This window comes from Ornithorhynchus anatinus, chromosome 9 (assembly GCF_004115215.2).
Source record: "Ornithorhynchus anatinus isolate Pmale09 chromosome 9, mOrnAna1.pri.v4, whole genome shotgun sequence".
Classification (NCBI taxonomy): domain Eukaryota; kingdom Metazoa; phylum Chordata; class Mammalia; order Monotremata; family Ornithorhynchidae; genus Ornithorhynchus; species Ornithorhynchus anatinus.
Genome location: NC_041736.1, coordinates 57,210,044 through 57,224,113, shown reverse-complemented (window position 1 = coordinate 57,224,113; position 14,070 = coordinate 57,210,044). Strand labels below are relative to the sequence as shown.

The 14,070-nt window shown below is 41.0% G+C and overlaps 1 protein-coding gene across 9 annotated transcripts in view; it reads right to left on the bottom strand.

Annotated features, from left to right (window-relative positions):
- The window catches only part of CCDC88A (coiled-coil domain containing 88A), a 107,645-nt gene that overhangs the window by 6,384 nt on the left and 87,191 nt on the right, over nt 1-14,070 (bottom strand). For 2 of the 9 annotated variants that reach the window (XM_029072069.2, XM_029072068.2), the window contains exons 26-32: nt 10,115-10,198; nt 8,958-9,161; nt 8,307-8,378; nt 7,658-7,744; nt 7,237-7,317; nt 3,781-4,049; nt 2,144-2,618 (exon numbers count right to left, since the gene is read on the bottom strand). In XM_029072069.2, the coding sequence (XP_028927902.1) occupies nt 2,144-2,618; nt 3,781-4,049; nt 7,237-7,317; nt 7,658-7,744; nt 8,307-8,378; nt 8,958-9,161; nt 10,115-10,198 (1,272 nt within the window). Of the gene's footprint in view, nt 1-720; nt 2,619-3,780; nt 4,050-7,236; nt 7,318-7,657; nt 7,745-8,306; nt 8,379-8,957; nt 9,162-10,114; nt 10,199-14,070 lie in introns of those variants that run through there. The other 7 variants (XM_029072066.2, XM_029072060.2, XM_029072063.2 and 4 more) reach the window with 7 other exon arrangements.

The following is a 14,070-nucleotide window of genomic DNA, read 5'->3' as shown; positions in this document are numbered from 1 at the left end:
GAAACACTTCGGTTTCCCAGAGCTCCTCCCCCTGGGACCTCTAGACCGTAAGCTTGTTGTGGGCAGAGAACGTGCCTGTTATAATGTACTCTTCCAAGTGCTTAGTACAGTGCTCTGCACATGGTAAGTGCTCAATAAATACGGTTAATCGATTAGTTGATTGACTGGAACCCCTTCAAGCTTGCTTCTGGGAACGAGGTGCTTCAAAGACACCTGACAGCCGCACTGTCTATCCTGCTTCCCGTCTTCCTCCTCTGCCTCCCAGCATTCTCCTGGGTCTGTGCCAGCTCGCCCGACAACTTGACAAGGTCACAAAGGGACGCCGGCATCGTTGCACAGGGACTAGGAAGCTGGGGGGGTGCTTGGTTTGGTGATTCTGCTCCTGTGAGTTTGGGACAGTCTCCTCAGAGCCTTTTCCTTAAAAGGAAGCACATTTCCAGGTTCATATAGTGTAACTCTTCAGGATGTAATTCTAAATGTTCATCACCAAATTTGAGATTGAGGCAAGGACAAAATGAACCCAGGTATTTCATCTTTAAAATTTTACAGTTTGGGCAAGATCAGATATTTTCTAAACTGAAAAATTTCATTAGGGAAATTATATGACTCACAAACCTATAATGGCTTACGATTGACTTAAAATCTAGACTAAAGAGATAATGATCATTGCCCATTTTCTTCACGCATGTTCCTGAATGGTCAAAATAAGGAGATTCGCCATGAGGAGTCCATTCGGTATTTTATTATTATCTGCATTACACACCGAAAATAATTTCTGGTCAGACTACCGAGTTACCTGGTTTCAGGAAAAATTCACCTAAAAAAAAATAAGCACTTGAGTACTTCTACCCATCAGACACAGGAACAGAAAGCACAGAAAATAGAGAAGGTCTAAGGAAGGGGCTCTCTGGCTGTCTGTAAAAGTTACATTTCATTTAATGGAACTTTTCTAAAGATACCATTAATGTTCATGAGGATGACACTTTTTAAAATTTGAAGTGTCTGATCATATGCTCAATATAAATTATTAATTATAATTGGTTCAAAAAGCAAAAAGGAAAAGAGGGTACACTGTGTAAATAAGTGGCATCATATCGCTACGTCTTTCCTCACTGGTAGCAGACATGTGCAAGATGTACTTTATGAGGAGGGGAGAAAATGTGCCTTCTTGAGAAGCTAGAGTAAAAATAATTTAGAAGCTACTGAATTTGTGTTTGCGTACTTAAAATTACCTGGGCTGTGCCTTTCTGGCAATAGAGCATGCAGATGTCTTGGCATGCACTTGGTAAGGTAACAAAAGATATTTTTATCTGATGAGGAAAAATACGGAACGTCGGCTGGTACTGTTAAGGCTTTTAAAGGCATGCAGAAAATATACAGTGCAATTAATACTTCATGCAAGCTTTGGCGTGGTTACAATTTTACATTCATACACATGCTATAATACACAGCAAAACACTATAACCACCATACAAAACTAAAAGAAATGTAAACCTAGCACAACAAACAAGACTTGATTTCAGGGAGACTCCCCCTAATTCAGACAATAGGGAGGAAACCTATTCCACTTACGAGGACATAGCTTGAACACTACCTGTTTTCTATTACACACAACCATACTCATACCAAACAGTTTGATTATCCTCAGAGACCAGTAACGGGGATTCTGTTTCGCCAGCATTTACCCCTGATGGAGTGGTAAATTCACCGCTATTTAAAGAGGACCGGGAACTACTGTTATTGGGCTTATCAGGATCCTTAGAAGCCTGTTCATCGTCAGCTTTAACTGAGGAGATAAATGCCTGTTCGGTGACTTTGGAGGCTGGCCTTTGGGGTAACCCGCTTATGTTACTCACTAATTCCGTGTTCAGGGACAAAAACGGCTGTGATACGTGCATCATGGTAAACGACGCTGCCCTACCGTTAGCTGACACTTCCCCTGTGTCTCTGAACACATTAATGGCTGAAGAAGGTTTGCCAACCAAATGTGACCTTTCAGTTCTTGAATTCTTAAACTGGGTCGAAGGACATCCAGCAAGGGCTGACTCCATAGTCGTGGCTATATAATTTTCCGAACAGGGTTCTATAGTGAATTTTGGCCCGGGAAGCAAATGAGGGGACTTTTGGTGTAGACAGTACTCACTAGATGTCGATGAGAAGGTGCTATCAGTTGTGGAAGGCGACGGATCAATCGACACAGGCTGTCTACTATCCTTGGACAAAAAATCATGAATGCTTGTTCTCCGCGTAGTTCCTTCAGCAGTCGATATCACGCTGCTCGCCCGAGGTAACGTAGCATAAGGGTTATGATCTTTTGATTGTCGTTGTGACAGAGAAGTTTCTTTTACTAACTTGACCTTTGTTTGAGTGCCAGACTTTCCAGAAGAGCTGCTGAAGTAGGAGTCTTCAGTCTTTCGAGGGTTCGGCAATACAAATTGTTCCGGCTTTGTTGGCTTTCCGTCAGAGAAATCAGTTGTGCATCTCACGCTTACTGACCTGGAAATACCACAGCCAACTGCTGATTGTTTCACTGTCTTTTCTCTTCCCATAAAGTCAGGGGAGACGGACAAACTTTTCATTACTTCATCTAAAAGATTCTCTTGGCTTGATGATTTTATCTGCAACAGAGTAATCAAATAAATAGATGAAGCAGATGGCTCTATTCTTTTTTCATATTCTGGGAATCTTTTCTTAATACTTCAGAGTATAGTGTATGAAATGTAACGTTCTTGTAAAAAAAAAAGTCTTACATTTACAAAAAGAAAACTCTGTTAAATTACATTTTAACCACAAATAATCTACGTTCTTGAAATTTATTTCCTTGGCCAAACTGATCAGGAAGTGTAAATTTCATTTAAGCTGACTGAATTCATTCATTCAATCGTATCAATTGCTTTATGCTGCTCTAAGCAGCTGGGAGAGTACAATACAATGTAAACAGACATATTCCCTGCCCACAACGAGCTTACAGTCTTACTGACTGTGTTGTGCTCTTGCAAAACCTCACATTAAGAAAAGTCTGCATTACAGTAATTAGCTATGATCATTTACTAGACGCTTACTCCATGCCAAGCACTGTGCCAAGCACTGGGATAGATACAAATATATACCTACTTGTTCCCATGCTGCCTAACTGGGCACAACTGCTTCTTCCAACACTGCAGTGCCTTGTAACCAAACAGGCTCTCAGTGTTGGATGAGTGTTCCCTAATTTCCGTAACAAGGTTCTGGCCAAAATGCAATAAAACCAGGAACACATGCTCAAATACCTTTTCTCTTTCCCACCTGTTCTTGGCAAAATGTATTCAATGAGTAATTTCCAATTGTACTTTCCAAAGAAGGGAGTCTTATACCTCCTTCTCTTTTGCCAACTACAGCAGGTGACCCTTGAAGTGAATTATCCAGGAGGCCAGGGAGATGGTTGAGCTTGGCCCCTCTGCAAAACATCCTAACTGAGCTCGCCTAAGCACTGGCTTGAAAAAAGCTGGAACTGAAATGTCACTTCTCTCTAGGGTTCCATTTCCAAAAAGGTACAAAACCGTGAACCACTACTAAAATTTTAGCAATTGGACCCTGCTGGATATGACGGGCCTGGGCCGCACAATAAGAGATTGATTTGGGCGCTTCTACCAACAATTAGGAACTCTCACTGCTGTGCAATTTACTAGAACCACATAGAGCAGAGATGCCACTTAGAAACGTTTATAAGTTATAATTACGTCGCCGGGGGTGTTTGACAGCCACGGTGGAAAGCAAAATTAGAAATTTCTTTGAACTAACCTGTACTGAGGTAAGCTTGTTGCTTTCTTCTAAAAACTGCTGTAGAGTGACCACCTCACTCCCAGGGGAGCCAGTTTTGATCCTGTGATATCCTTGACCATCCAGGGTTTCTGGCATTTTGTGCTGGAGCCCGGGGCTAGAGCGAGTGTTCCTTTTCAAGTACTGGATTGGACTGCTGCTGCTGCTGGACCAAGCATCGTGGTCGTGAAGCAGGCTAAACTCTCCACTGCTGTGGCTCTGTGGCCTGCTTTGGTTATTAACGGCACCTGCTTTGGGAGCAAACGGCATTAAGGGTTTCATTACGGAAAATAAATACACTAGTGCCTGGACCACCATTACGCTTACCTTCCGTTTTATTTCAAAACGCCATTTGAGGCTGTGTTAAGTTGTGTTAAGTCCTATGGCTGGATTTTAATGCTTACTATGTGTCCGGCACTGTACTAAAGCACCGGGGTAGATAAAAGCTGATCAGGTTGGACAGAGTTAAATGTCCCCACATGAGGCTCTCTGTCTTAATCCCCATTTTTCAGATGAGAGAACTGAGACACAGAGAATAATGAAAATAATAATGATGGTATTTGTTAAGCGCTTACTATGTGCCAAGGACTGTTCTAAGCGCTGGGGTAGATACAAGGTAATCAATCAGGTTGTCCCACGTGGGGACTCAGTCTTAATTTCCCATTTTACAGATGAGGGAACTGAGGCACAGAGAAGCAAAGTGTCTTGCCCAAGTTCACACAGCAGACAAGTGATAGAGCCAGTTTTAGAACCCAGGTCCTTCCGTCTCCCAGTCCTGTGCTCTAGGCCATGCTGCTTCTCAGTTAATGGAGGTTAGAGTCAATATAACACTTCCCTAGAGAGTGGGGGGAGAAACCCAAATCCTTCATCTGGTCCTGTGATTGGTTCAAAAAACACAGCTTCCGCTTTGACTATTGTAGGTCTGAAGGTTATGGATTGTCAAAGCTACCCTGAGGATATCAAGACTGTTGTTACTACAAGCCACACCCTTTTTAGCTTCAAGGTCTCCATCACCTTGTCCCCTCCTACCTCTCCTCCCTTCTCTTTCTGCTGCCCACCCCGCACGCTCCGCTCCTCTGCCGCTTATCTCCTCACCGTCCCTCGTTCATGCCTATCCCACCATCGACCTCTGGCCCACGTCCTACCGCTGTCCTGGAATGCTTTCCCTCCTCACGTCCACCAAACTAACTTTCTTCCCCTCTTCAAAGCCCTACTGAGAGCTCACTTCCTCCAAGAGGCCTTCCCAGACTGAGCTTCCCCTTTTCCCTCTGCTCCCTCTCTGCTCCCCCTTCACCTCCCCTCACCTAAGCCCCCTTTCCCCCCTTTCCCTCTGCTTCTCTCCCCTCCCTTCCCCTCCCCTCAGCACTGTGCTCATTTGTATATATTTTTATTACCCTATTTATTTTTGTTAATCAGGTGTACATCCCCTTGATTCTATTTATCGTGATTAAGTTGTCTTGTTTTCGTCCGTCTGTCTCCCCCGATTAGACTGTTAGCCCATCAATGGGCAGGGACTGTCTCTATCTGTTGCCGAATTGTACACTCCAAGCGCTTAGTACAGAGCTCTGCACATAGTAAGTGCTCAATAAATACTACTGAATGAATGAATGAATATTAAAAAAGCCATATCCCTCTCTCGTGCTGTCATGGTGCATGAGATGTAACCAAGGAAGGCCTCCTGAGTCAGTGTGAGCAGATCCTGCCTCTTCAATTGAGGATGACAGAGTGAGGTTTTCAAAAAATCAATGCCCAGGGACACATTCATGGGGAGAAGTGGCTGGAGGTGCCATGGACCACAAGCCTTCCCCAGAGGATGCTACATCAGGATCTGGTTTATGTATGAAAATCCTTTTTCAGTTATTTTTTTTTAAAGTGGTATTTAATAAGTACTTACTCTGTGCCAGGCTCTGTAATAAGTGCTACGGTAGGTACAAGATAATTAGGTAGATGCAGCCCCTGTCTCACAGAGGGCTCATGATCTTAATCCCCATTTTACAGATGAGGTAACTGAGGCACAGAGAAGTTAAGTGACTTGCCCAAGGTCACAGAGCAGACAAGTGGCAGAGCTGGGATTAGCATAGTAATGGGATAGTTTACAAAGAAACAATCTATGCTACCCGTCTATATCTAAGTGATAGTTTGTTATCTGAAGAATGACCTGCTTGGCTTTAATTAAAAGAGACAATCTTGACAACTTTCAAATCTGCATTTACCTTCCAGAGTAAAGCATTCTGAGATGTACAAGTACACCTTAATACTAATGATTGAATTCAGATTTAGTCAAGTTTTTGAACTCCTGTCATTAACTATTTTGAAGTTACAAATTCCAAGTCTAAACTAGGGAGCAAGTTAAGTGCTGCTGGAGGCTATTCTAATAGCTCCATGAGCTACTTGTGGTCCTCCATTTGATTCAAGAATTAAACTCCAAACTAGATTGCAATTTAGACACTGGAAAAATACGGCTCATTATAGAGCACCTTACCCTACAAACTTTAAAAGGGGAAAGACAGGCTTTGCTAATTTTAGAAACTAGAATGTATTTTCCTTTTGCTGTTCTTTATTTATCCAAATGAGGATGACTTTGGTCAGCCATTAGTATGAAATGTGTTCCCAAAACAGAAAAAAAAAGTGAAAATCTCTTTTTCTGAATTTCTCATTTTCTGCTAAGTCACAAAATACTTACTTTTTAGATATTGGACAACTACAAAGTACGACTATCTATGTAGTCTGCTAAGCATTCTATTTTGAGATTTTTAGCAATTAATGAAATCTTTCACTCTAGAGAGGCTATATAAACAGATGGTGCTGTACAGTGCATTGAGCACTCAGGTTTTTCAGCAGGTTAAGTAAAATCTCACTCTAGAATACACAACTTACCCCAAATCCTAAAATACACTTTTGTGTGTATACCTATTCATTTCAACAGATTTAAGCCAGTTATTTATTCAGAGATAGGGACATTGATTCATTTATTTAATGGATCATCTCACTGAAATCCTTAGACTGTTCACAGTGAAGTACTGTTAACTAGCTAATTCAGTTATTTACAATACCTTTAAGGAAGTCTTTTGGTAATCTCCTACGCTTTCTGTAATGAGATTTTACTACACAAAAAAGGCACATGCAGTATGAGAAAAGCTAAGGACAACCTATTTAATGTCAAAAACATCTGAGAAAATTAAAAAAAAAATTGTAGTCTTGATAAAGGTATTTTTTTCTAAAAAAACAAATGCTCCCATTATTACATTTGCAAAGATGAATTGATATGTCAATCTATACCTAGCTAACTTAGAATGGGAAAGTTGCAAAAGATAAAAAATGTATAAGGGAGTTATTTTCCATCCATTGGCAATCCAGACTGTGTCTCTTCACAGTGAAACAATGCCCTGCCCCCAAATTACGGAAAGAGATCAGATCAATACATTTCCTACAGCATACCTTTGACTTCATGAAGGGAAGCATTATTATTGCTATTGCTAGTGGATGTTCTGCCACTATCAAGGCTGGCTGGTCTGGAAGCTAAATGAAAAAAAAATTAGGAGACAGCAAGATAAACAAAACTTCAAGCAGATGGCACTCTATGATTATACTCTGATCCCATGATGCTCTGAGGTGGCAATCACATATTTATTTCACTGGCTGGGCATGCCCCGGGTCAATAGATCAGACAAGCCAAGTCTTTTCTGGACAGTTCAAGGGGCCATTTTAGAAAACGGCATTTCAAAAACCACAAGTACAAAAATAAAAGGGGGAAAGGGGAAATGTGCATTCTGAATTGAAAATGGTGTTAGCTGGATATCAGGATGATTCTAGTAAATGGAATGGCATGCAGGAAAATGCTGGAGATAAGGTCACTTACAACAGATCTGACAAGGAACCCTGCACACTGTAGAGATGCCACGGTTGGAAGGAGCAAAAACCTCTACACAGTTACTTTCCTGAGCTCCTATCCAATATAAGGAGAAAATCGCACAGTTAATATGATCCTACACTATTTTACTTCAATCTTGGTTTTATATAAACCCTCCTTCAAAATAGGACAATCCACTAATTGCTAACTGTTCAATTTGTAGAAAGTATCTTTTCCTGATAGAAACCTTTAACGACAGTATTTTATACTTAGCAACATTATAAAAATTTAGGGCCTTGTTCCTCACTTGCTTTGGGATTTTTATTGACTTTGGAACATTAATTTGTTTTTAATAGCAGTTAACACCTCTCTTTCATAATTTCATTCAACCACAGAAAATGCAGAAAACGTTTTGGTTCTTGTTCAGCACGTTCCATAAATGACCTTGATTTGTAAAGCATTTACGAGCATTTAGATGAAGCAAGACAAAGGAACAGACAAAGAAAAATATTAGGTTGGGAGAAATAATATGTAGCAGATAAGAAAGATGCTTATCATGATGTTCATGCAGCCTTGCAAACGATCATCAGCAACTTGATGCTAAATTCCTAAAGTTGCCACACTGTTTCCAGAAAATACGACGCAAATCACATCTTACCATGAACTCTGGATCCTGTACTAGAATCGTCACTAATACCTTGTGGGCTTACATCTTCGAATGATGTAGCATCTATACGTAAAATAGCAAATAGGGATGTAAACAATTTTGAAACAACAATGTGCCGTATCATTTTTGCCTACAAGCCACATTGAAATATTTTTCCAACTAGTAGCCGTTGGCTTGGGTCACCTCTTTGTAGACACACCTCAGAGTATTTTACAATGGAGGTAAATTAAAAAAAAAAAAAATGAAAGCAAGAGAGGGTTGGCCTAGAGATAGAAACACCGCAACCCAATGCGGGTGTGGCCAAGGAGATGCCAATCAGCACCAGAGACACCCCAAGGAATCAGACAGCGAGCCCAATGGCTCCAGCTGCCTCTTCTGGTTTAACATGGTCATTTCTTGTTTCTCCTGCAGATCACCGTTCCCCTTCCTATCCCCTTCCCTACTGGCTTTCGATTGGGAGTTCACTGTGAATATTTTCTGTCCAATTTACAAGTCGGTTTAACACTTTGAACTTTTCCATAAAGAAGGGGACTCATTAAATACTTAGTTTAGATTGTTTTTCGCCGAAGACAAAATGGAGTCAAACAAATGGCTGTTGTCAACATAATCACACCCACAGTGCAAATAGCAGACTGCCTATACCTTTATTATTAACCAACTGCTTGGATCTGAATCCTGTAGAAGAGTTGACGGTGGCAAAGTTGATTGCTGTAGTAGAGAAGGCCATAGCTCCCAACTCTTTTCTCCTTTTACCCGTAGAAATATCATCTGGAACCTCCAAATTCTCAGTACTACCTGTCCATTGTCCTCCTGCTAGGACCATGGACTGCACCAGGTCATTCATGGCTGGGATGCAAATGAAAGCAAATGAATCAGCATGGTTCAAATCGATCCACATTCTCATTCCTACTTTGTTCTACAAAACGTCTGAGAGTCATCTGAGCCCCGAAGCTATTTTATATCGAAAGCTACCACACAAGATCATCTGCATCACGACATGCATTCGGCTGAAGGAATGACGAGAGTAGAGGCCAAATATTGCTTTTAGTTCACGTTGCTTCGTCACTCCCCTGTAATGGAGGGCTTTAGGTCCAACTGCCATGCTTTCGTTGCAATGGTATGTAACGTAGGTTATTAGCTTTGGTATGTTGCTTTGCTATGACAAAATGGAATGATCAAAGAGAAGATGGCCAATGGGCGGGGTCCTTGGTGAGTGCAGCTTACTGAAGGACTACTTTAATTGGTATATCAGATAAACGGTAAATTCAGAAAGGAAAGCCTTTAAAGAAAAGATACCCTGGGCAGTATGAATTCAATACCTTTCTAGGATTACCCATCTCTGTTTTGTGACAGAAAAAGAAAGTTAATAAGGAAAGAATGACAAATACTTTTTTAAGAGTTGCAGGCCACGATATAGTCTTGAAGGATCTTTCAAAAAATCAGTTCCTCAAGCCAAAGGATTAGTGATAATTTTAGAAAATGACATATTAGTTATGAAAAGTCCTTGTGGCATACAGGGTTTTTTTTCTAAATTTAGATTGCACTGGAAATTTACATACACATAACATGCATGTTCTAAATACTAACCCAAATGCATGGATGTGTATATGCATAAACATGCATATAATGTAATTTCAGTGCATGGCTTAAAATACTATTGCTCCAGCTCCTTGTATTATAGTAGGACTGCACCTTGCCAAACAGGAAGAAAAGAGCAGTCCAGAGAAAGGTTAGTGAAAAAAATTAGTAATGAAGCTGTGTTGCCATTTGAAAGAAGCTGAACTGTCAGAAAGTCTTACACATGGAGCGACGATAGCAGGCCTTCATTTTGTCTTTATCCTTCGGTCTGTTCCTCAAAAAGGGCAGTCTTTTCAGGGCAACCACTTTAATGTCAGAGCATGAGAAAAAACAGAAACAGGGAAATGAAAGAAAAAGGAGAAGAACAGATGGAAGTTAAATGTTGAAACTAAAGACAGAAATGAAAATGTTTGACTTTCAGTATGTAAGCTATGCTAAAACCTATTATTTTCAGATACTGAATGATAAATGAAATATGAAACCTGAACCATGAAACTGCTAATATATTAGGATCAGCACTGAAGACAATGGTGAGGAGCATGTATTCTGAAAATTTGGAATGGTCACATTGCTACAAAGAACTGATCAGAATTACATATACTGGGAAATCTTTTTCTGGGAAAAAGGGGGACATTTTTTAGAGGAAAAAGAATACAGGGTTACTTATAAGCAAGTATGTGATTTCAGAATTTTTTTTTATTTATTTCCTTTTCCCTTGCCAGGTATAAAAGTTTTCAATCTGGTTCACTTTTTAAAAAAATTAAGTAGACGTAAACATATTAAGTAGACGTAAACATTTAGCTTATTTACTTCCGAAGTACGGTGGTGAAATTTTTAAAAAGGAAGATTTAAAGCAAACTAAAGAATTCTTTAGGACCAAATTCAAAAAGCAATCACTATTTTCCAAAGGTTTACAAAGAGAAGTTGGAAATTCATTTCTCAGTTCAGTGTAAATGCTAGTGCATGAATTTTTAATGCTGGAAAATTAGGTGATATTCTTGCTATCATTTGCAAAGAACTCTTGTTGCGGGCGTGGGGCAAGTCCATAGTCTCTACAAGAATGTGGATGTGGGAAAGAAGGACGACTGTAAGAAAAGGAGCAGTCTGCCGGAAGCATTGAGTACTGCAGTGTTAGCATCAAGACTGAGTATAATATGAAACTGGGATAAGAGAGAAGGGTAAAGGTGGCACTCTCTTGGCAAGCAAGTAGAAGGGAGTGCTATTTTATTTCATTCATTCAAAGGCATTAAAAAAAACCCTGGGAGACAATGGTTTTAAAATTAGTTTGCAATCCCTGACACGGGAAAATTTTATGGCTGGCAAATATGTGTCAGGATTAGCAAGCACAAGAGAATCTGGAGCAGAAGAGCACAAAAGTGACTAACCACTTGCCTACCGTTTAAGGAAAGATAAGACACCTAAGCAGAAGTGTCTGTGGACCTGTTATTTTCCTTCAAATACTTTACCACCCAATCTGTGCTGCAACTTTGTTTTACTTTTAAAATCAGGCTCATTCTCAAGGTTACCACAATCACGTAAACAGTCAGCTTCTTTGGTCTTAGAACTGAAGAGGGCTGTACACAAACGAGAGTACAGCAGATGTATGTCAGCTTCTAACTTGCTGATGGTGTGGAGAGTAGGCTCTGCCATGATGTTCCTAAGCTTTTATCGACCTACTTCTTTTGCAGGTCAGTAAACACAGCTGCTTTCAATGATTAAGAGGAAATGAACTGAGAGCAGTAGGAAAATGGACACTGCTTGGCTAAACAGAGGCTGAGTGTGAGGTGGGGGTTTGCGCGTGCACGTGTGTGTGAGAAACAGAGAGAGAGAAAGAGAGAGATAGATCTCAAAAACACAATTATTTCAACTCTTTGCCAAAGATATGGGTTTTACAAATTGGGTTCATAGACCTTTCTTCATAATGGACCAAGAAAAAAGTAGTATATTCCGTAGCTTTCTCATGGCCATTCTTCAAGATATTTAATTTTCCAAGAAACACTGACAATAAATGAATACCAGTGTGAAGTAACTTTCCATGTTTACTTTTAATACTCAAACCCAAGTAATTTCAAAGGAAAATTTCTTTTTTTAGAGTCCTATTTTGGCAATTCTAGCTGGGATTATAAAGAGTCACACCACGGCCTGGACAAGCACACATTCATCCAACCATACCAATACCTATACAACCATGCAACCTGATATTTCTGAAGAGATCACTATCACAATGAGATCTTACTTGCTTCGTTTAATTTGTTTTTCCCTACTTTATCGGTTGATCAACCAATGGGATTTAAATGCTTACTGTATGCAGAACACGGTACTAAGCACTTGGGAGAGTACAATACAATAGAGTTGGTAGAACATGGTCGCTGGCCACAAGGAGCTTATAGTCTAGAGGGAGAGTCATTAACATAAATGAATTATGGATATGTGCATAAGTGCTGTGGGGTGAATAACAAGTGCCTAAAGTGTACAAATCCAAGTGAATAGATGATGCCGAGGAAAAGAGAGTAGCGGAAGAGCAGGATTAATTGGGGAAGGCCTCGATTTAATTAGGCTTTGAGGGTGGGAAGAGCGGTAATCTGTTATATATAAAGAGGGAGGGAGTTGTAGGTCAGAGGGAAACCATGGGCAAGGAGTGGGTGGTGGGTGATACTGAGGTACAGGAGTAAGTTGACATTGGAGGGGTGAAGTGTGCACGCTGGGCTGTAGTAGGGAATTGGGAGTTAAGGCAGGAGAGGATAAGCTGACTGAGTGCCTTAAAGCCAATGGTAAGAACTTATATTTGATGCAGAGGTGATCGGGCAAAAACTGGAGGTTCTTCAGGAGTGGGGAGACGGACTGAATGTTCTTTTTTTTAGAACAATGATCCAAAAAACAAAGTGCAGTGTGGACTGGAGAGGAGAGAGACAGGAAACACAGAGGTCATCGAGGAAGCTGATGCAGTAATCAAGGTGGGCTATGATGAGTGCTTTGATCGGAATAGTAGCAGTTAGGATGGAGAGGAAAGGGAGGATTTTAGCAATGTTGTGAAGGTAGAACCAACAAGATTTGGTGACGGATTAAATATGTGGGTTGAATAGGCAAGATGAGTCAAGGGATGGTGGTGCTGTAGACAGTAATGGGAAAGCCAAGGAAATAACAGGTTGTGGGTGGGAAGATGAATTATTTTTCAGATAGGTAAAGTTTGACGTTTATGTGGGACACCTAGGTAGAGAGGTCCTGAAGGAAGGAGGAAAAGCGAGACTGCAGAGAAGGGGAGGGGTTAGGGTTGTTGATATAAATTTGGTGATCATCTGCATAGAGATGGTAGTTGAAGCTGTGGGAGGGAATGAGTTCATCAAGGGAGTGAGGGCAGATGGAGAGGAGAAGGGGACCCAGAACTGAACCTTGAGGGACTTTCACTGTCAGAGAGTGGGAGCAGAGGAGGAGCCTGTGAAAGAGGAGCAGTTAGATAAGAAGCAGTAAGAGAGAGAAGAGGAGAATCAGGAAAAGGACATTGTCAGTGAACCCAAGGCTGGATAACGTTTCAAGGAGAACAGGGTGGTCTACAGTGTCAAAGGCAGCTGAGAAGTCAAGAAGTATTAAGACAGAGTAAAGACCACTGTATTTGGAAAAAAGGCCTTTGGTGACCTTTTTGCCAAATTGTACATTCCAAGCGCTTAGTACAATGCTCTGCACATAGTAAGCACTCAACAAATACTATTGAATGAATGAATGAAGAAGGCAATTTTCATGGACAGAAGTGGGTGGAAGCCAGATTCGAGGGCGGTCAAAGAGAGAATTGGAGGAGAGGATGGAGGCACCAGATGCAGACAACTTGCTCAAAGTGTTTGGAAAGACATGGAAGAAGGAAGATGGGATGATAAGTAAATGGCATAGTGGGGTCAAGGGAGGGGTTATTTAGGATAGGGTATGGACGGGCATGTTTGAAAGCATAGAAAAGGAGCCATTGGAAAGTGAATGGCTGAAGATAGTGGTAAGGGAGGGGAAAAAGCAAGGGGCAGGTGGGTTGATAAAGTGCGAAAGGATGAGGTCAGAGATGCAGGTGGAGATTTTGAGAGGAGGAGGAAGGTTCTCCTCTTGAGATACTGCTAGGAAAGAAGGGAGAGTTGAAGAGGAGGGAAGAAGAGGGAGGGACTGGAGAAGAGGAGGGGAGATTTGGATCAGGTCAGAT